The 23,413-nt window shown below is 35.6% G+C and overlaps 1 protein-coding gene across 23 annotated transcripts in view; it reads right to left on the bottom strand.

Moving 5' to 3' along the window:
* LOC115253727 (glutamate-gated chloride channel) overlaps positions 1-23,413 on the bottom strand; it is a 773,621-nt gene that overhangs the window by 36,580 nt on the left and 713,628 nt on the right. For 10 of the 23 annotated variants that reach the window (XM_062852730.1, XM_062852734.1, XM_062852738.1 and 7 more), the window contains 3 exons: positions 18,439-18,489; positions 17,871-17,888; positions 5,043-5,390 (listed from right to left, as the gene is read on the bottom strand). The exons of 3 other annotated variants lie outside the window; for them this stretch is intronic. In XM_062852730.1, the coding sequence (XP_062708714.1) occupies positions 5,043-5,390; positions 17,871-17,888; positions 18,439-18,489 (417 nt within the window). The remainder of the gene's footprint in view (positions 1-5,042; positions 5,391-17,870; positions 17,889-18,438; positions 18,490-23,413) is intronic. 10 more of the 23 variants (XM_062852744.1, XM_062852745.1, XM_062852748.1 and 7 more) reach the window with 4 other exon arrangements.

Below are 23,413 nucleotides of genomic sequence, written 5' to 3'. Positions count from 1 at the left end.
GCGACTATTAATTGATCTGTTGTGGTAGGACCCAGTTGATTTATGCAGTACGTTAGTTCACTCACCAGTTTAAAGAACTAGCGATTGTTTATTTTATTTATTTTTTTTTATATATTTTTAGTATTTTTGTTCAGCCAGAACCCTATGTTCATCCTATTCCAAAAGCAGGCAATTTGAGCATCGATTCTTTCCGTTCATTTTAGTATCATAAATGTTCACTCGTACAAAAAATACAAAAAATAAAAACAAAACAAATAGCGCTTTTTAGCTTTGTTTTCGATAGGATGAAAATTGGAGTACTTTGCTTGAGATGGGTCCCTTTTTTATATAATTTTAGACTTACATTTTAAATACATTGTATGACTTCCATAGGTTTTGATAAACTACATAGGTAGTTTTTTTTCTTCTTTGGAATCTAGTTTTGACATGAAAAATCCCAAAAATTGATTCCTTTTCCCCGTATTGAAAATCGATGAATAATAAAAATTCGAGAACAAATCGTTAGGAGCATTTGACCATCCTGAGCTTGTTAGCAAATTTTGAGGCTGAAAGTCAGCTTTCCACAGAAAAATAATAAAAAAGATGATGGGTTTTGGATAATTGAAAAAAATATGATAACTAATATGGTTCCAGGGTAAATATTACTCTCAGTGTATGTTTTTCTTAAAGTCCTTCAAATGTTCAATCGTTTTAGAAAACATCATTTCAGTCCAACAAGCCGTATTCGAATTATATTTTTTTAAGAAGAAGAAAATTCATACGCCTTTTTTTTAAGTTAGGTGAGGAAAAGTGGTTTTGCTGATGTAAAAGTAAATCCAGCGCATGAACAAAATCTCATTCATATTGAAAAATATCGAGCCAAAATGGCATTTTTTCGTGTTTTGGAAATGCTTTAATGCATTAATCACGGTGCTTCATTTACCGTTATTATCAAAAAAAATATACCATAAAAACCTGAAACGCCATTCTCTTTCTTTATCATTCCTACACCTCTGGACAAATTAAAAAAAAAAAATCGTTAGACGAAATTTCGAGTTACGCCCTTTTAAAGGGCCTAACACCTAAAAAAATCAGGGTTTTAATAGAAAACCATCACATTTCATAACAGAAGCATGCCTTGAAGTCTTAAATTATAAAAAGTATCATAAATAATGCTACTATTTTATACTATGCGCTAATATTGACTGCATTTTGTATAAACATTATCCATAACGCCAATAAAAGAGAAGTACTTCTAAACATGTAGAAACATAAACATTGTATCAATTGCCATTTTTAGCATGGGACGTAAGTTTTTTGTATTGCTTCTTTATGGACAAATAAATAACTCCGGAAATACTTGAAAAAAAAAATACATGTAAAAACTCTGTAGAACGTCTTTAGAAAATAAAATTTTTGGTAAAATTCAATATTCTTGGTTATGTAGCCTTGGTTAATCACCAAGAGAAAATCTAAGCAACTTGGAAGATTCTGGAGAGCATGTCCATTGGCAAGGTATACTGGGAAAAGTGATAACGAAGTTCTTGAAGACGATAATATAAGCAGGAGGATTTTCAGTAGCATACATATTACAGTTTAGAGAACACCGGTAAGATATCAACCTCAAAATCAAATGTTTTTATGTTGTACGTAAGAATGTTTTGTAACCTTACTAGTCGAAAATTGTATAGTATCAGTATGAAATATAAAAAAGCGAATATGTTAATGAGCGATGACATACGTCTTTGTCATTCGTTAGTTTTATAAGTGAATGCCAAAAATGAAGATTGAGAAGATCAATTGTAATGATAGTACTAAATTTAACTACCTAAGAATAAACAAGTTTTATAATAATTCAACATTAACCCGTAGGCTACGGGGCTTACAATAACATTTTAAACTGCTGCCAAAAACGCAAACATCAATATTTTCCAATGAAATTTTGAGGTTCACTTCACTATTAGTTGTAGTTTCAATTATGCTGGGAGCCACAAAAATTGGAGCCACGAGGACAGTTTTATTCCGGTGGACGTCTGGGTCAGGAGGGGTAAAAATGGCATAACCTTCCGTTTAGCAAGGCCCCGTTAGTTGGAATTCAAATGAATTCATCTGAATAGTTGTAAGTTCTATGTATTATTGTATATTACGTCAGGCCTGAGGGTTAAGAAGTAAATATGTAGTGTAGAACTTATTCAAGGCCTTTAAAATATTTTCAATTTTGAGTCTGATTTCTATGCGCTTGTAAAAGATTTTTAAGGCACGCAAGAAGTAGATTTTGCTGTCCTAAGCTAGGTCTTAAGCATATTAAATTTAACAATAAGTAAACTTGATGGTAATATACTGTTTTTTGTATGAAAATCATGTTTTTTACGAAACTAAGACGATTTTGGAAGAATTTGCCTATATTTAGGCGTTTGATGCGGGTCCTTTTGAAGAACATTAAACGCCTAAAAGAAGGCAATTTCTTGTGAAATCATCTTAATTTCGTGAAAAACATGATTTTTTGTACAAAAACAGTAAGTTACAATCAAGTTTTACTTATAGTTAAATTCAATAGGCTTAAGACCTAGCTTAGGGCAGAAAAATCTACTTCTTGCGTGCCTTAAAATCTTTAACAAGCGCACAATTAGGCAATTAGGCACAAAATTGAAAATATTTTGGAGGCCTTGAAAAAGTTTTACACCACCTATATACTTTTTAACCCCCAGGCCTGACGTAATATACAATAATCCATAGAAATAACCACTTTTCAGATGAATTCAATTGAATTCCAACTAACGGGGCCTTACTAAAAGGAAGGATATGCCATTTTTACCCCTGCTGACCCAGACGTCCACCGGAATAAAACTGTCCTCGTGGCTCCAATCTTTGTGGCTCCCAGCATAATTGAAACTACAACTAATAGTGAAGTGATCTCAAAATTTTATTGAAAAATATTGATGTTTGCGTCTTTGGCAGCGGTTTGAAATTTTGTTGTAAGCCCCGTAGCCTACGGGTTAAGCCAGGCCCCTGGCAGGAATGAATTTTATCGTAGCCAACATCTAACCGCTTTATACTCATATTCGTGTAAATTGAAACGAGCGTGTAATCAACAAACTCTGCTTTGTTTAATGTTTTGAGCCAAACACGAAATGCACCTTCACATTGGATGTTGGTTGGGTTGTTTTATTCAACTAATCGCGTGCTCCTCTTCCCGTACATTAATATAAAAGCGAGTTTGAAGTGTTTTGTGATCATTTGAGATGCAAAAATTGATTTTAAAAATTGATCAACAAACCAAAATAAACGTTAAACAAAAAGTTGTTGATGTTTTCGCATCTGACAGTGGGCGCTATTTATTAGCGCCCAGGACATCCTGTCTACCATAATTCCAATGCATTGATATAGGCCGTGTCAGGGGCCTGGGTTAAGCACTTATGACCTTCAAATGGGCGTAACTGAAGAATTTGACCAACATTATTTTCGAGATTCAGTATAGGGGTGTACCATAACTATATAAATTAATGAACTGTCGTTTATGTTTTTCATTGTATATTGTTCTGGCTATAATAGTAAATGAAGCAAACAACATCCGTATTCTACAAGTTCAAGAATACTTCCCTTATATTGGCACAATGGCTAATTTTAATACAAAATGCAGTCAATATTACTGCATAGTATCAAATTGTAGGATTACTTATGATACTTTTTTATAAGACTTCAAGACATGCTTCTGTTATGAAATGTCCAAAGGTATACGAATGATAAAGAAAGAGTATGGCGTTTCAGGTTGTGTTGGCAGAAGCATGCTTCTGTTATGAAATATGATGATTTTCAATAGATATGCTGATTTTTTAGAGGTTAGGCCCTTTAATGGGGCGTAAATCTAAATTTCGTCTAACTTTTTTTTTAATTTTATCCAGAGGTATAGGAATGATAAAGAAAGAGAATGGCGTTTCAGGTTTTGACGGTATATACAGTATCGGACAATGAAAATGCACCAAAGCTGTTTTCCCATACAAAATAGTCAACTTTGGTTTGCAATATCTTAGTTATGTCTCTACCGATTGTTTTCATTATTCTGTGACGAACTACAAAACATTCCAATTTTCATAAACTATTGAAAAAGTTCAGTGATAACTATTGATTTAAAAGTTACAGATAGGTTGAATTTTGACAATAAAAATGCACCAAGAGAAAAAATTGTGTGGCCAAAAATGCTGAAGCCAGATAGCTATGGTGTCTTCAGCAAATGTTTTGGTCATCACACAAGAAACATATTTGCCGAAGACACCATAGTGATTTGACTTCAGCATTTTTGGTTACATGATTTTTTGTCTTGGTGCATTTTTATTGTCAAAATTCAACCTATCTGTAACTTTTAAATCAATAGTTATCACTGATCTTTTTCAATAGTTTTTGAAAATTGGAATGTTTTGTAGTTCGTCACAGAAAAATGAAAACAATCGGTTGAGACGTAACTGAGATATGACAATCCAAAGTTGACTAGTTTGTGTGGGAAAACGGCTTTGGTGCATTTTTATTGTCCGATACTGTATTTTTTTTATAATAACGGTAAATGAAGCACCGTGTTAATACCTAAAGAAGATCGTCCTGTGTATTTTCAAGTTAATATTTTTAATATTTACTCTCTATAGTCAAGTTTAATATTCTTCTTAAACGCGTCAAATGTTCGCAGTAGGTCGGCTCTACTCATATTTTTAGTCGGGTTGCGGTTTAATATTCCGTTTATATTTCCCGAAGGGGAACGGAGTAAAGCTGCGATAATCGAATATGCAAATGAAAGGCACATTTTCCGCTGGCTCAAGTGGAGGAAATACAGCAGGAAATTTCGGATTATTGTGTTAAACAAGCATACCTACAGGGCCAAGCAGGGGATCCTGCTGTTCAAAAATACTGTGATTAATTGCGCAACACAACTCGGGGAAGATTAACAACGGACGTATTGAGCCTGCCAATTGCAATTGTGAAACTATATACAGTTTGTTAGTGTACGGGGGTGGGGGGAAGAAGGGCGACAGTAGTTAGTTGGGAAAGAAACGTCACGCCAAAAGCCAACTTACGAAGCTCGTTTCCATCACACCGATTTCGTTGATTTTGGTTTCAACGGTCGGTTGGCGCTGGGTGCGGGATCGTACGGAAGTCGGTTCGCCAGTGCCATCGCCCAGTCCTTCTTCCATCAAGACGCTTGTTGGTCTTGCCGGGGTGGAGCTTGCAGTCGAAACGGAAGTCGCCCCTTGGCGGGTGGCGGCGGCGGTGGTGGCAGCGGCAGGTGCAGTGACAGCGGCGGAAGTGGTCTTAGCGGTAGAAGTTGCACCTGGATTGGAGGAAGCTGATGCTGCTGCTGCGGCTGCTGCAGTGGCAGACTTCTCGGCGGCTATTGCCGTATGGAATTCGCTTTCTATGGTTTCCTGCTCGTTTAAATAACGGTTGGTCTTAAAAGTGTTGCTTTACTGAGGTGAGAAGCAATGTGGAGGGTTTCTGAATGAAATGGGCAGATGGTGCATGGAGCATCAACTGGGAGATGTTGAAACGTTTCGGGGTTTTGTGGAATGTGTTGAAGAATACATTTTTATGGTAGATATATAAACACACGCGAGAAATCATTCGCAACATTGAGTACAAACATATGTATTAGTAAATGTTAGAACGCATTAGTTGAGTGAACGAAATTTTGATTTTTATGCATGGAATCTTTGTTAGTATATAACGTCCAGTTAAATTTTAGTTAATTTATTTCAACTTTTTATTTAATTGTTTTTTTTTTTCATTTTAATTCTCACTTATTACGACCAACTGTTGGAATTTGTAAACTAGTGGATCCGAAACTGTATTTCCAAATATTTTTCTCTGCATTAATATTTTCCTGGCTTAATGCTTTCATAACATGTTTTAAGCTACAATAGAGAGTTATCAAATTCGAGCATAGAATGGTAATTCTGAACCCTAACGTAAGGGAGTTTGGTATCAGGCCCTGCAACGACAACGTATTGTATGTGGCTATAAGGTATGGTGGGCAGGACATGTCACGATAATGCCAGAGAAAGACCCTTCAAAGTCGGTGTTCCTTATTGACTGGAATAGGAAAGCGTGAAGCACGGAGAAAATAGTGGGCGGACCAAGTGGTTTAGGGTCTGACGAGCGTTGGGCATGCCCGCGGTCAGAGAGAGAACAGCCAATTTCTACCTACTTGTATTTCATTTTTATCTTGAAGAATGCTAACAAATGATTGACATTCTTTTCATGAAACACGGTGAAATAAATAATCGAGAAATAGTACAATTTCTATTCTTTGTTTTTTTTTATCTAGCTAATAAATGAACAAACACTGTCATCATTCCTGAAATTTCTGATCATCTGATTTATTAAACTGTAAACAATATGTAACTCTAACAAAACAGGACCTAAAATACGCTCAACGAACGTCATCGTGACTAAAAATACTAATTTTCAAAGGAACAAAACTAACGAACCATGGCTAAGATCAAACAAAAGGTTTAGTAATGAACATAAAAATCATCCAAACTAAATTAATTACTCCAGGTGCACTTCTACGGGCAAACACGTAACATCGAAAGCGTTCTAGTTTTTCAATTTTCAGTTCCCCTGAATGGGTGTCCCATCGCATCATCGGTGGAGCTCACTAACCATCTGAATGCCGTGATTGGGGACCGGAGAGCATCGCCCATCTCAATGGCGGCGCATCGTCCTCGGGCGTGAATAAAAAATCCCATGTAAGGTGTATGGGATGGGAGCAACTGAAGGTTGTAGAGATGCTCTGGCGCAGTTCTTTTTTTCTGTTTTCCTTTAGGTGCAACGAGAAGTGCACTTTTAAATGCCATATTGTCACACGGAGTGGAAAATTCAATTTGTATACATTAGAAGAAAGGCGCGCGCGCTGAGCTCATACGGCGACGAGATCTTGGCGACGGAAATTAGCACAAAAAGAAAGCACATTTATTCTAGTAGTTAGTAGGTAGCAGGGTGTTGTTAGTGGAAGGCAATGCAGGCCGAGCAGGCGACACCGACTGTTGTCATTGTTTCTCGATTCGACTGGGTACATGAATACAACATGAATGCACAAAGAAAAAAGTGTTGGTAGTGTGGATACCGAAGAAGCATACTGACGTCTGATTGTTTTAGATTGCTGAGTGGAAGCTCTTTTAGCGGAGCACAATAAGATATTGTGCTTGGTAATTGTCTTGTAAGTGGCTGTAGACAGTGCTGGAAATGTAATTTCTACATATCTAGATTCAATCACCTACAGCTCATGTCAGAAGCTGATCCTGAAATTCTATAAGAAAGTCACGGAAAATCACGCTCTAATGTTTGAGATCAATGTCATCAATTGTCTTCGAACAATTCCAATTGATATTCATCACGAATATCAAATGGTATTTTCGAAGGAAGTCGATGACATTTACCTAAAATATTGGAGATAGGGTGGGTTTTCCGTGAATTTCTTGTAAAATTGGTCTAGCCGCACAAGTTTTTTATATTCCGTATTTTCAGGTTCAGCTTCTGAAATTTGTTGTAGGTTATAGAATCTAGATATATCGAAATGACATTTTCAGCACTGGCTGTAGATTGACGCGAGATGAGTTTAGAAGCATTTTTAAATAGTTATTCATAGAATTTTTAGCGAACCGTCAAAGTAAATTATGCTGATCATACGAATGTTATCTCAACTGTAGCTTTTTCTGTTTAGTTGTATCTCACTTTTTGTACACTACACTACAGAACATTATGCCGAAAATAATGATTTTTTTTTTTTAAATTTTATGTTTGTTTTTGGATTTATCTTAGATTTTACATAAGCTTTTTTATGATCAAATCGAACAATTTGCATCATCAGTTTGCAATTTTGAGAAAAGCCTAAACAAACGTAAGACGGGCTTAATGGTCTAGCGGCTATCGCTTCTGATCCATATGCAGATGGTCCTGGATTCGATCCCTGGCTCGTCCCTTTCCTCCTACTTTGTATCTTTCTATATACAGCCATTCCATAGAAAAACGATATAATGCATCTCCGATGGTCGTGAAACTTGGTGGGCTTGTAGTTCCTTGGAAATAATTAGACCCGTATTTTTTTATTTCGTCATTAGGGTGACCAATTTTCATATAGGGTGGTCCAAAAAATTAAGGTTTATCTAAAATAAAAATTTTCAAAAAATCGTAACTTTTGCACCAGTTGACCGATTTTAAACTTCTTTTTTTTTTTTGTTTGAAAGCAATTGAATTGTATTTTTCAGGAAAAATACGTTAAAGGGGCTTTAATGTAAAGAGTGCTATAAAATATGCAAATATATTAGTTTTTTTTTCACGTTTTTATGGTCTCGGGACCAAAGAGGTACCCTGGTTTTATATTTTTATCAGAAAATTCAGGAAATTTGGCGTAACATATCAAAAAATCAGAGATGTATGTTTTTTAGTTTTTCAGATATGATTTTTTGAAAATAAAAGGTCAAATTTTCCCATACAAGACACTTTTTCAAATTTGATTATATTCTGATTCCTTATAATATTATGGATACCAAAACCACCAGGAATCACTTTAAAAAGCAAAACTATGCATAGTTTTATGAGAATTTGCAATTTCAAGTAATCTTAGAGTAGCTAGTACTAATAAATATGACTCTCTATATTCAAAAAATCATATCTCAAAAACAAAACAACATACATTTCTGATTTTTTGAGTTGTTACGCCAAATTTCCTGAATTTTCTGATAAAATATAAAACCTCTTTGGTCCCGAGACCATGAAAACGTGAAAAAACTAATATATTTGCATATTTTATAGTACACTTTACATTTTAGCCCCTTTGACGTATTTTTCCTGAAACAATTCAATGGCTTTCAAACAAAAAAAAAAGAAGTTTAAAGTCGGTCAACTGGTTCAAAAGTTACGATTTTTTGAAAATTTTTAGTTTTGAAAAATTTTGATTTTTTGGACCACCCTATATGAAAATTGGTCACCCTAATGACGAAATAAAAAATACGGGTCTAATTATTTCCAAAGAACTACAAGCCCACCAAGTTTTACGACAATCGGAGATGCACTATATCGTTTTTCTATGGAATGGCTGTATACTTTCTCTCTCCTCTCTCCATATACTCATTTATATTCACATGTTAACCTTGGTGCGTGGATACCAATGTGTGAACCTTCTGCCAACCAAGTCCCACCAACACTCGGATATCCGCATGAATTTGTGCTGACGCAGGAGTATATTCGGTGAGATGTAGATACAAACGATTACAATCATCACTTCCTTACCCTTCCCCACATTGACCTGACCCGATTGATGAGATGTCTTCTACGATGTTTAGACTATTCATGTGGCTATACACGGATTTACAACAGTACCGTAACCCGGGTTCAAATTGATCCAAGAGCGTAGCCAGCTTTTCGGTCGGGGGCACCCCTTAGCAAATTTACACATGCTAGCTTTTACAACTAAAAGCAACACGACGAAATTGAATATGGGTCATTCCACACCAAGTGTACACACCGCATGTTATCGACCACCACGGATTTTGACCAAATTTTGTTGGAATGTTTGTTTAAATGGCGGAAGAAAAAATCCAAATTTTGGTGCCGATCGGATCATCCCTCGGCCTGTGGCAGCACCCCTCGTCTTTGCCAATACAAGAAAAATCCAAGCTTTCCCTTCCCTTTCTTAATTTATAGCTTTGAATCTATAACATATACACGTTTGTGACCTTCGGCTTTTTTGAAGAAAATGGTTGGAGGAATCAAGGAAAAATATTATTTTTTCGATACAGTGTTGCCAAAAATGTTATTTTCCAATTTTAAAATTTAAAATCGATTTTTCGTCGAATGAGTATATTTTGATTTCAAAATTTTGATTCCGTCGTGTTTATCAGACATTTTCCAATCAAAAAAGCTTAACTCCCCGAGGTCTTTTTGGCCGTTCCAGCGATACAGCGTTTTTAAGCTTGAAAGCCGTTTTTCTCTAATACCGTCGTGCGGGGCTACTTTTGAAATGCGGGGCTACTTTGGACACTTTTGAATATGTATTTTTTGAATTCAAAATATGGTTCAAAACTGTTTGATGTCTTAGGAACTATTATAAAGCAATAGTTTTGCCTTCATTTGGTTGAAATTATTTTTCAAACAGACCGTTTATTGCTTGTCAGGACGCGAAAAAACATCGAATAAACCAATATAATATACATAACGTATCAGAACATTTGGTCTGTAGGCATTGTTTCTACAGTTCATAAATTTCAAAGGGTTGATCAATTCATTCAAAATGTATCAACGTAGCATATACAATCGAATATTTGTATCGTTATACGTTATAAATGACCGTTTCGCCCAAATAAAGGATTGATGGTCCCTTTTTTCAGGCTATCTATATAGCAATATCACGCTGCTCATAATACCAAAGGTAGCACAGAACCATCTTAAAACGCATATTTTTATTGAAATTATGTATGATACAGTATACTACAGTATTGGTACAATGTAGTTTTCCAAATAACCCTGGAATTTGAAATGCAGTTTTGTTATAGATAAAAATGTCCAAAGTAGCCCCCATCCGGTTCTATATGAGATGTATCCGATTGGTGTATGAACAACTTTTTTGTTTATTGATGGACTTAGCTCAAATTTTGCATACATCCTACATACATACTCACAATTATTGTGTATAAAAATTGCGGAAATTCATTCACTAGTCTGGGAGTTATAATGTCATAAAGTTGAAAAACCATGAAAAAGTGTATAAAGAAGCCCCGCACGACGGTATATAAAATAAGTCCAATTTACAAGTTTCGCTAAGAACACATTATTCGATGCATTTTAAAGGTGATTTGGGCTGATTTAGACCAGGTAGAATAGAAAACTATGTAAAAATAATAATATGACAGTGTTGCCAGTGTATCAATTATGGATTTATTAGAATTGAAACAATAAATTGTTAAAGTTTAAAATTTGTATATTATAATCCTTATTTCAATTGAAATTCGACCTATGTACCCATAGTCTGCGTGGTGCTGATACCCTGGTGGAATTCCTGATGGAATACTAAGACAAAACATATACATAACAACTGATAAAGGAAACCCTCCAGATATTCCCGCGAAAATTTCTGGAGAAATCACTTGGATTTTTTTTTAAAGAACCCCTGAAAAACTTTCTCAAAGATCACCATCAAAACATTCCTAAAAATAACTCCTAGAGGAAATTGTGGAGTGGTTCCTGAAGAAATCCATGGATAACTTCTAGAAAGATTTCTTGAAGAAAATGAATAATCTCGGGATGTTATATAATCGCATGAAGAATTTTTGAATTAATTCTTTTTCAAGAGCTGCAGTGGTATTCTTGAAAGAATTCATGAATGGGTTAGTGACTGAATCCGAGGATGAGCTCCTTAAATATTTTGAAAAATATTGTGGAAATATTTCTGGATTACTTTTTGGGAGAGTTTCCAGCCTCATGTATGCAACCCTTTAATAATTTTTAATAGAATTCCAATACAAATCGCTGGAGAAATTCCTCCTAAAGTTATTAGCAAAAATGCAGGAATTTCTGGAGGCATCCCTGAAGAAATTCTTGGGAGCATCTCTGCAAAGATGATGGAAGCATTTTTGAAATATCTGAAGGAAACCCTGAATGTTTTTTTCTTTTTTTTTTCACGAGAAGAATTTCGGTAGGAATCATAAGCGAAACACCTGGAGTAATCCCCGGGGGTTTAAAAAAACTGAATTTAACCCTGAAATGCCTGGAGGAATCCCTGGAGATATTCCTGGCGGAACCCTGAAGGAATTTTTGAAGTAATCCGTGGTAGAATTCCAAGATGATTCACCAGAGGAATCCATGGAAGAATTCCTGGAGTAACCCCTGGACAAATTGCTGGAGAAATGTTTAGAAGAATTCTGGGAGCTCTCTCTCTCTCTTCTTGGCGTAACGTCCTCATTGGGACAAAGCCTGCTTCTCAGCTTAGTGTTCTATGAGCACTTCCACAGTTATTAACTGAGAGCTTCCTCTGCCAATGACCATTTTGCATGCGTATATCGTGTGGCAGGCACGAAGATACTCTATGCCCAAGGAAGTCAAGGAAATTTCCTTTACGAAATGATCCTGGACCGACCGGGAATCGAACCCGTCACCCTCAGCATGGTCATGATGAATACCCGTGCGTTTACCGCCTCGGCTATATGGGCCCTTTTTTTCTACCAAATATATTCTGGGAGCTATATTCGGTAGAAAAAAATCTGTAGAAATTCCTTAAGGATTTCCGGTAGGAATACCTGAAATACCTGCAGGAATTTCTTGAGCTATACCTGCATGAATCTCTCGAAGAATTCCTGGAGAAATTTCTGGAGGAATTCTTGGAGAAGTATCTGGAAAGATCTGATCAAATCCCTGGAGGAACTCCTGGAAAAATTTCTAGAGGAACGCCTGGAGAATTTTCTAGAGAAATGACCCGAGGAATGACTGGAGGAATTCCTGGATTAATTCCTGGGGAATACCTGGAGGTTTATAGATAAATCCCTGGAATCCTGGAGGAATTCTTAAAGGAATTTTTGAAAAAAATCCTAAGAAATCTCTTGAGGAATTCCTGGTGGAATACCTGCAGAAAATTTTGAAGGAATACTTGAAAGAATTCCTGGAGAAATTTCTGGAGTAATACTTGGGGAGTCCATGGAGGATTCTCTGGAGAAATTATTTGAGAAATCTCTGAAAAAACTCTTGGATTAATCTCTGGAGGAATCTCTGGAGAAAATCCTGGATAAATTCTTGGAGGAATATCAAGAAGAATTTCTAGAGAACTCCCTGGATGTACTTCTGCAGAAATCCCTAAAGACATTCTGGGTGGAATCCCTGGAGAAATATCTGATCAAATCCCTGGAGGAACTCCTGGAAGAATTCCTAGTGCAATGCCTGGAGAATTTTCTGGAGAAATGACTCGAGGAATGCCTGGATAATTTCCTGGGGAATACCTGGAGGTTTATAAAGAAACCTCTGGACTCCTGGAGGAATTCCTGAAGGAATTAAAAAAAAATCTGAAGGAATCTCTCGGGGAATACCTGCAAGAAATTCTGAAGGAATACTTGAAATAATTACTGAACAAATTTCTGAAGAAATTCTTGGGCAAGTCCATGGAGGATTCCCTGGAGAAATTATATGAGTAATATCTGGAAGAACTATTGGATTAATCTCTGGAAGAATTCCTGGAGAAATTTATGAAGAAATACCTGGATCAATTCCTGGAGGAATTCTTGAAAAAAAAAAATCTGGTAGAATTCTTTTAGGAATTCTTGGAGGAACTCATGGAGGCGCTCTAGGAATCAGTCCTGAAGAAAAGCCTAGAAGGGCTCCCAAAGAAATAACTGGAGGAATTTCGGAAGGAAAGCCTGGAGAAATTCCTTGAGAAATTTCTAGATAAATTCTTGGAGGAACCTCTGGAATAATTCTTGGAGAAATCCCCGAATATATTCCTGCAGAAATCCCTAGCGGAATTCTGGGAGAAACCCCTGAAGAAATTTCTGGAAAATTCTTGTAGGAATCCCTAAAGGAACTGCTGCAAGAATTCCTGGAGGAAGCCTAGGGGAACTTCTGAGGGCATCCCTAGAGGATTTCTTGTAGAAATTCCTGGAGGAATTCCTTGATAAAATCCCTAGAGGAATTCCATGAGGGATTCCAAGAAGAATCCCTAGAGAAATTCTCGGATGAGTCCCTGCAGGGATTCGTGAAGGAATTCGTGGTGGAATTTCTGGAAGAATCCTTGGAGGCATTCCTGGAAGAATTCCTGGAGGAAACCCCTTCATGAATTCGTGAAAAAATCCCTAGTGGAATTTTGGTAAGAATCTTTGGAGAAATTTCTTAAGAAATCCCTTGAATATTAAGGAAGAAAACATAGAAAATATTTAGAGGAATCCTTGAAGGAATTCTTGGATGAATCCCTGGATAAAAGTCTTTGAAGAATTCATGGACGACTTCTTGAGTGAATCCCTGGAGGAATTTCTGAAGAACTCCGTACTGAAATCCCTGGAGAAATCCCTGCAGGAACTTCTGAAAGAATTCCTTGAAGATTGCCGGGAGGAAATCCTGAAAATGTACGAGGAGAAATTCCTGAAGAAATGTCAGCAGGAAATCTTGGGGGAATGTCTGCAGGAATGCCTGGATAATTTCCCGGAGATATTAATGGAGGTACATCTGGAAGAATTGCGGAAGTCATCCTCGAAGGATTCCTAGAGGAATTCCAGCAGAAATTCCTAGAGAAATTCTTGGAGGAATTCGTGAAGAAATCCATGGTGAAATTTCAGAAGAAATCCTTGGAGAAATTTCTGGAAAATTTCCTGGGGGAATCCTTGGACAAATTCGTCGAAAAATTTGGGGAGGAATTTTGGGAAGAATCCCTGGAGAAATTTCTGAAAAAATCCTCTGAGGAATTACCCTAGGAATTCATAGAAAATTTCTGAAGGAATCTCTGGAGGATTTTTTTGAAAATTTTCTGGAGAAGCTCCTGGATGAATTCTTGGAGGAATTCCTAGAGTAATTCCTGGAGGAACTTTTGAAGGAATTCCTGAAGGAGTCCCTGGATGAACTCCTGGATGCAATCCTGGAGGATGAATTCCTGGAGGAATGTCTCAAGAAATTCCTGAGGAACCCCTAGAGAAACTCCTGCAAGATTTCCTGGTGGAATACCTGGTTGAATGCCTGGAGGAATTCCAGGAAGAACCTCTAAAGTAATCCCAAATTTTCATGTTTTTCCTTGTACATTTCGACGTACCAGTAAGCTGGTACATGTCTATAAAGAGCAACATAGACATGTGTTTCGAATAGAGTCGTTGGATTATTTTCAAATGAAAGATCTAAAGGAATTTCGATCAGTACATCTGAAGAAAAATGTAAGAAAGTTTGCTTAGGCTTTTATTTTCGGAGCGGTTAACACGCAGAAACATCAAATTGTGACAGTGTCTAGGTTGGATTCCTATTTGGTTCATGATTTAAATTATATTGACTGCTTTAAGATTCACGGTTATAATACTATGTGAATACACCGTGGGAGGGACGGATCGACAAGAAGTAGCAGAAGAATTGGAAAAAAGAGTTGTCATGGTAGATGTCTTTAGTATCAAGTAATTTTGAGTACAACTAATGGATGACTCAGGTAACAATTTGATGTTGTACAAACGTTTTTCAAACTTTTTCAAAGCATCATTCATTTGAACATTCATTTGAGCATTGCGGGTGCAATTGTATATTCTGCTCTCAACCATCTAATTTTGGTAATTTAATTCAATATTAAACTTGATTAGGGTGCGTTGAATGACAGAATTAACACACATTCATATGCTTTTTTCTGGCCCTTTAACAACTTTCAATTCCCAGAAAAGATGCTTTGAAATGTATAAATAATTGTATTAAAAACAAGGAATTGAACTGGGACCTCCTGATTTATAGGCACTTACCTTAGCATCTACACTACATACAATTGAAAATATATGTTCGTAAAAGAGATGATATCTTGTTGTGTCCGGATAACCAAGAATTTAAGCTGAACTAAGTCTGTATTGAAGCTGAAAAAGCTATGTTGGGGCTTCTTACCTAAACGGGGATTTTTTTAATCCCGTATGGGTTTGGGCCGAAGGCTTTAAGATTTTCATGAAACTTTTACCACAGTTAGGTCTCATAGATATATGAATAAAAATAAAATTGAAAAAAAAAATAGGGTCGTCTATTTTCCCGGGAAACTCAGGTGGATTGTTTTTGTTTTCCCCTACTTACTTTGAAAAATCACAACTCAAAAACGATACATCGTAGAAACAAAGCCTTTTAGGAAATGAAAGCATATTTTCTCAGAAATAAAAAAAAAATATGAACTGGACAAAGTTTTCCACAAAATTTTCCACAGTTGAGAAAATTCGTAGAGAAAAGCCGAAAAAACTATGCCCTAATTCGTGAATAATTTTCAAAAAAATATTTCTGAGAAGGTTATTTCATAAGCTTTAATTGCTGATTTTTTTTTGGAATGCACTTTTTTTCGTTTTTGAGTTATGGTCAATTTTGTTGAAAAATGTCCAAATGATATGGCATCCTTTTTTTTTTTGAAAAATCATAACTCAAGATCGAAGCTTCGTAGAAACAAAGTTTTTTTTAATGAAAACTGGCATGCTTTTTTTTTTTTTAAATCATAACTCAAGATCAAAGCTTCGTAGAAACAAAGTTTTTTAATAAAAATGAAAGCAAATTTTCTCATGCTCAAACATTCATGCTTGGCATGAATACTAAGTAGATACAATGTGAGGATCAAAATCACTGTAATAAACCAATATGGCATCCCAGAATTAAGTTTCATAAGTGAAAATTTTATGAAAGTGATCCTTTTCTTTTAAAAAATAGGCGATTTCTGAAAAGGTAGTCCTTAACCCTTCAGGACGCTCGCCTTTGTAAAAATTGCAACGCTACCAAAAAACGTTTCAGCTGCTTGATGGCGCGGGTCCTGATAGGTTAAATCTCTAATAAATTGCCTAGTTTGAAGAAAATTAGTCAAATTTAAAATACTGCACAAAAAATACTAAATGTGTTCTTCCTCTACTATATTTTATTATAGATATCTAAAGAACAGAAGTAGAAAATCTGTGGATATCAAAAATAAAATTTAATGACACAGATGAAAAAAAAAATTCGAGAAAGATCCAAAAAGTGTCAATCTATCATAACTTTTTTCATCATTTGAAAAATAGCTATGTTTTTAAAGATTTATAAGCATTAATTTATTGTTGATAAACATTCAAAATTTCATTCTATTCGGTTCACTGGTCTCCAAGATATGACAGTTCAAAAATTAGTTGTTCAAAAAATAGTGTTTTACGAGAACGGTTCTAGCTTCGCGAAGGATTAACCAATCGTGCTCAAATTTGTATCAATGATGCACATATAATAGGTTGACAAACAGTCAAAATTTGAGAATTTTTTGATGTACTCCATAGAAAGTTACAGCATGTTTTGTGAGAGAAAAAAAAGTTGCCTATCCCAAACATTTTGGCCACTCCCTGTATGTCGTGCAACAGTTTTCAACTATTTTTGAAGTAGTGACTGTTGGAATTTTAACAGATTCTCACGTAATATTGCCAGGTTTGTGTATTTGAATTTGACAAAAAACTTCTAGAATCTATTTAAAAGTTCATCAACAATCGCGTGTGAAATGATTCAGTTCTAATTGGGAATTTGATAAATGAATTCTTCTATAAACACATCATAATCTCCACAAAAATCAATCAAGAAAATGTTCATCAAGAGCACTTGAAAAGTTTTAGGCATCTTCTGAAAAGCTCATCACGGATCTGTTTGCAATTTTTATTGAATCTGTGGCAGTTTTGCCTAGATGCACGAGAAAAAATATATGAAAGTGTGTATAAAATCGCGATTTAGATCTACTCATTGAAGAGTTTATTGATGATTTATTTTGTGGTAATATTTTAGTCATGACTTTGATGTTTAATGTTGGTTCTGTTTGCCGTATGTTGTAATTTTTTAGCAGCACATATTATGTAATACTGAAATATGTTTTCTTTCGTTTTCATGTTTTCTTTCATTTTATCTTCATTGAATAAAAAATCATGCGTACAGTTGATATTAAACATGTGATCAGCATCTTTTACCTGGTTCATTTCATTTTATTGTACTATTCTATAATCTAAGGCGGTAATATGTGCAACGCACTAGTGGTTAGTATCATCCGTCATTCCATTCTAGGTACGGTACAAAAAAGCGTTCGTCATGTTTACAGCGAAATCAGAAAAAAATAAAGAAAACAAATGCTATCGTCTAGGTGTGAAACGAATTGGGGCTATAGGCATATTGGGGAGGCTTGTATCGGGCGTTGATTGCTGACTAGGTCAAACAGACTTTACCGAGAATATTCTTGATGTCTTTGGGTTTGGATCGATTTATTTTGTTTATTGGCAAATCGGTATTTGTTTGGCATGAGTTTGTGGTTTGAGAAACAGGCCGCAGCGATTGGCGAAGAAAAAAGTAGAAAGTCAAAGAAAGAAAATCAATACGGTTTTATTCAGCCCAGTAGCTCATTCATAAATAATAGTACAATACAAAACAATACCATAAGGGTAGTGTGTTAGCGAGCGGTATCAAGCTGACGATCAGCTCTAAAAGCAGCTCATTCTGGTTTAGTACATTAGTTGTGGGGTCAAAAGCATGTTTCAAGCTGTACGAGCAGCACAACTAGATTTTTGAGTGGCAAATTTTGCACCAAAATTTTATCGGAACATGAGTGTTTTGGTTAAGTAGGGTGATGAGTGGTTCAATGGCAACTGTCTCTGGTCCTCCGAGATTTGTTGGTAAAGTGTTTATTTCTGTGAGGAGTTCTATGTGAGCCGAATCAGACCTCGAATTGGTGTTGGATAATTCTGGCGGGGTAAAACGGGCGATCGAATGGTGATGTATAGATAAGAGATAGCTTACCAGGGGACTCGCGAGTATAATTCCGATCCTGTTTAGGACAGCTGGAAGACGCTGGAAACGATATTACACATATTGGTTGGTACTAGCACACTTATTGAGAGAGATGGAGAGTAGTTTTGGGTTTGTTGTTGGAGTTTCGATTTTCATGTAGAGTCGTCTAACTAATCAAAATCGATAGGGATTTACAGAAGGTAATGGTAAAGCTACTCATTCTTAAACTATGCTGAATGAAATTCAATATAATAAGGAAAAGGGTCATGAGATGAAATTAATATGAATAGGAACTCAGTCATGAATACGAAAGCTTAAATAAACTACAAAAATCAATGTAACTTATATAAGAACTGGTGCAGTAAGGTATGTAAAAAGGTAGATTATATTAACGTTTTCTCATTTCAGACTTGAAGAAACTTATTTAAGATCGATAACATTCCTACTTCTGACGCGAAGGAAACGCCTACCAAAGGAAAACATACCAAAAACGATAAGTTACTCCCAAACGAGAAACTATACAACTAATTGAATGAAATTAATCAACATAATGTACATTGTCTTCTGGTGCCTAATGGTGTCATTAGTTTCGTACGCTCAATTCTTCACCCGACAGGTAACGCGAACGAACGAGTAGTGAAGTGAGATGCCTTGTCAGAAAAGAGTCAGGAAAAAAAGACGCGCAGAAATCGGTGACCTTGTCGTTCTACTGGGGATTTGTGACACAAAAATGTTACTGGAAATGTTTCATTTACTTGGAGAACAAAATTTTTGTTTAGGATCTTATAGTTAGATAGTGAAACTGCAATTCAGCAATGAATTACCCGCTTTTTATGAAATTGAAGAAAGTACAAAACCAATATTTATTTACAGTATGTGACAGGAAAAAATGCGAAAATGTTTTTCAACTTCAAACCACATTTTGGTCTATTTGACGTCAACCAATCTATGTTTTAACAATCCATGATTTCTTACAGGTATCAGGTATCAGTAGGTCGGCTCCAGAGGCACGTTCTCCTCCATTTGGGAAATTTATGCCATCGCCATGAACACGAGCCTATCCATCATTTACCTGACGGAGGAGGGAAGGAAAAAAGGAAGGGCAGGGGAAAGGACAAATGAGGGAATAGGATTATCATACACGCATAAGCGTACCACAATGGGTTCACATAGCGTCCTGAAAAGAGCACTGTCTATGATTTCTAACAGGCTTAAAAACCCCCATGACGATAAGAACTAAACTGCTGAAAATACACAAGTTCCCCCATTTTTTATTATTTTGCATTGCAAGAAAATATACATTGAATAATACACTGTCATGACAGAATAATCATCCTTAGACAGCTCTTTGAATTTTTGCTTTTTTTCTGCCGCACCTTGTACAAAACGCTTAATTTTTAACTCTACAGTTTGTAATTGTCTGACCTTTCAATTGTATTGTAAACAACTTTATTTTTTCTATATTTTTTCTTCTAATTGTTATAAAAATAAACAGTTGAATACCAATAGAAAATTGGTTATGTTAGAGCTCGCATTTTGAAATTTCACGCGTTCGATTCACAGCCGCGCCATCAAAATATTTTCGTCAAGCCGACATAATCGTCAACTGACACTGAACACGCTTTGGTCTCCAGTTAGCCTAGCGGTTAAGGCTATGGATCGCCAATCCGGAGACGGCGGGTTCGATTCCCGTCGGGAAAATTTTCTCGACTCTCTGGGCATAGTGTATCCTTGTGCCTGCCTAACAAGATACAAATTCATGCATTGGCTGGCAAAGCAAGCCCTCCAATTAATAACTGTGAAATTGCTCTAAGAACACTATGTTGGAGAGAGGCAGGCCAAGTGGCAGTGGGAACGTAGAGCCATACATATGCTTTGAGCAAACCCGTTTAATTTTGATGATGACCATGGTTATACCAATGAACTCCGAATGGACTGTTAAGTTACCAAAGGTACTACATCACGTGTTCTTCGATCTACCTTCAACGAAGTAGAAAAAAAAGCATCATCGAAGCTATCAGTCTCAATAGCTGATAAAGTTAAATAAGAAAGTGACCCACAGACTTCGTACAAATACAACATTGCAGTCCCCGCGCTCATGTTGTACTCTGAACATAAGTGCCTTCATTAAAATGAGTAAATAAAGGAAAAAAATCCAGCGATCTGACATGTGAAAACATGCTTTGAGGTTTTTTCCCCAAACTTTTGATCAGGAGTGTATAGAGCTTTGCAAAACAAAAAAACAAAATAAAAAATGCGCTGTTAATTTGTCTTTTTTTGATTTTTTTTTCTAAAAAAATAAAATAAATTCAAACAGACACCTATGTCAGAAAATAGAATGAAACTGAACATGAATTCCCGCTAAAATTTTTAAAACATTTTCAAGAATTTCTACCTTTTAGAAATAGCACCATTTTGTCATAAACTTTCGTCAGAAAATCTTTTATTTTTTTTTTATTTAAATATTCTTGTTAATTTGTCGGTAATAACGACATTTACTGAACTGTCCATGTTCGCAGTCGACGTAACCACCATTGCCAATGTCAGCATACAAAAGCTAATACATAACGCATGTGCATATTTCTGATCAGTTTTATTAAGTATAATGCAAGATTCAACCGTCAATTAAATGTCAACGAGGAAAAAATCTTGAATTTAATCTTTATTCATTGTCAAAATTGCAAATGTGTGTTGAAAATTACAGTGGCGCTTACATCGACTATGCGTATTTGGGCAGTGAAGTAGTAAACTGTCTTTGTATGATAAAAAAAAAACAATCAGATAATGCAATGAAAATCGTCCAGTAACTCCTCAAGAGACTGCAGTAGGCATTGGGGTGGAAATTCCCGTTAGGGAGCGTTCATAAATGACGTTGTATTTTTTGGCCGAGTTTTTACTCCCCCTCACCCCTTGTAGCATTTTTTGCCACACCTAATGCATGGCTCATAGGTTGTCCCAAAATTGCACATGGTCGAAAAGCTTGGGGACTCACCCTGCAAATGATAGCTAAGGGTGTTAGAAGCAAACTTTTGTATGACTGCAACTTTAAGAAATGACGTTTAGAGGTCGCCCCGGCGAGATTTTTGAAGCATGGGCATTTTTCATAATAAATTTCATACAATACAATACAATACCCACAATACCCACTATTTTTATATTTTTACAGCTTGATATGGATCCAAACTATTTGGGAAAAATAATTAACGACATATTTTGCAAGTAACTTTTTAAAACTGAATTTTTGAATTTACTAAAATTTGTCATTTTCCCATCATAAAAAATAATTGAACTTAATGCTAATTTAAAACAATTTCCATAAAAAGATCGGAAATTTCATGAGGAAAATTTTGCCGAAGACAGCATTGCGTTTTTTCTATCCGTTTTAGAGCTATTCATGGTGTACTATTTAGTGAAATTGGGATTTTTAGGTATTTCAAAAAATAATCATAAAAGAACTGCCCAAAAACACATACAAAGTAAAAAATCACGTATGCTCAACAAGTTTTTGTTTTGATCGTGTTTAGGAATTATGGTGACATTGAATTTTTGTTTCCGTTGACAAATCCATTTTCTTTGATACATAAAAGTACCTACTAGCGAGAAACTTTATCATTAGGAACCATTTTGAGATGCCTCAGTAGGCCATGGCATTTTTAACGGTTATGTATTGGCAATGGTTTATATGAGCATAATACACAATCAAACGCACGGCACATTTTGTATACCATTTAGAAGGTCATACATTCCGCAAAACATGCCGATTTTGTTTTGCAATGATGTTGTTCCAATCGTTCAAAGGCGTGATTAAAACATTCTAGTAGTCCCTATTATTTTGATCAACATATAACATATTAGGACGTCACTTGTTTATGTTCAAAACTGTTGTTTACCTATAATAGCCTACCTTGTCTTATTGCATGCCGTGTATGTGTTATGGTAATGAAATTGTTCTAACATTGGATAACATTACGTTAAATCACTGGTTCATCTCATCCCATCCGTTTCAATTTGCCTCGGTGTATCTTATTTTCGGTGTTGATAAGATAGTTTAAGTCAGTAAATGTCAAAAAAGGCATGCTCTGTTTCTTAGAATGTCTTGAATTGGAATAAATATTGGTATTCTTACGTAAGATGTTCGTAATCGCGATTTGAATTTGGTATGGATCAACGTATTCGCCTTTATTCACTTTGCCACTGTTTCCTGGGCTGTTTAACTTGTCCAGGACTCATACGTCTTCGTGTAGAAAAATAATTGAGAATATCGACAGGAAAATAAGATAAACGCAAAAATATAGCTCAACATTTTGTGAAAAATATCTTTAAAAAAATCAATAGGCAGTACGAAGCTTGTCAAGAGAGCTAGCTTTTTTAAAATCTTTGCTAGTTAATTTCTATATAGAGGGATTGAATAACAAAAAATAAAAATCAATTAATGATGTCACCATAATTCCATAACATAACCAAAACAGAAACTTGTTGTGTTCTTGGGAAGTTCTTATGTGATATTTTTAGAAAAATACCAAAAATTCAAATTTCACCAAATAGTAAATTGTGAATAACCCTAAAACGAATAGAAGAAACGCTATGCTGTCCTCGGCAAAGTTTTTCCTCATACAATTTCCATCTTTTTATGGAAATTGTTTTAAATTAGCATTAGGTTCAGATACTTTTAATGATGGGTCAGCATATCAAAAAATGTCAAATTTTAGTAAATTCAAAAACCCAGTATCAAAAAGTTACCTGCAAAACATGTCGTTTTTTATTTTTCCCAAGAAGTTTGGATCCATATCAAGCTGTAAAAAATTTAAAAATAGTGGGTATTGCCAATTTTTGCACGTTTAAAAATATTTGTATGAAATTTATTAAGAAAAATTGCCATTTTTTTTAAATCTCGCCGGGGCTACCTCTAAACGTCATTTCTGAAAGTTGCCGTCATACAAAAGTTTGTTTCTAACACCCTTAGCTATCATTTGCAGGGTGTGCC

The sequence above is a fragment of the Aedes albopictus genome, chromosome 2, assembly GCF_035046485.1.
Source record: "Aedes albopictus strain Foshan chromosome 2, AalbF5, whole genome shotgun sequence".
In the NCBI taxonomy this organism is placed as follows: domain Eukaryota; kingdom Metazoa; phylum Arthropoda; class Insecta; order Diptera; family Culicidae; genus Aedes; species Aedes albopictus.
The sequence above is the reverse complement of the archived record's forward strand: the minus strand, read 5'-3'. Positions and strand labels throughout refer to the sequence as shown.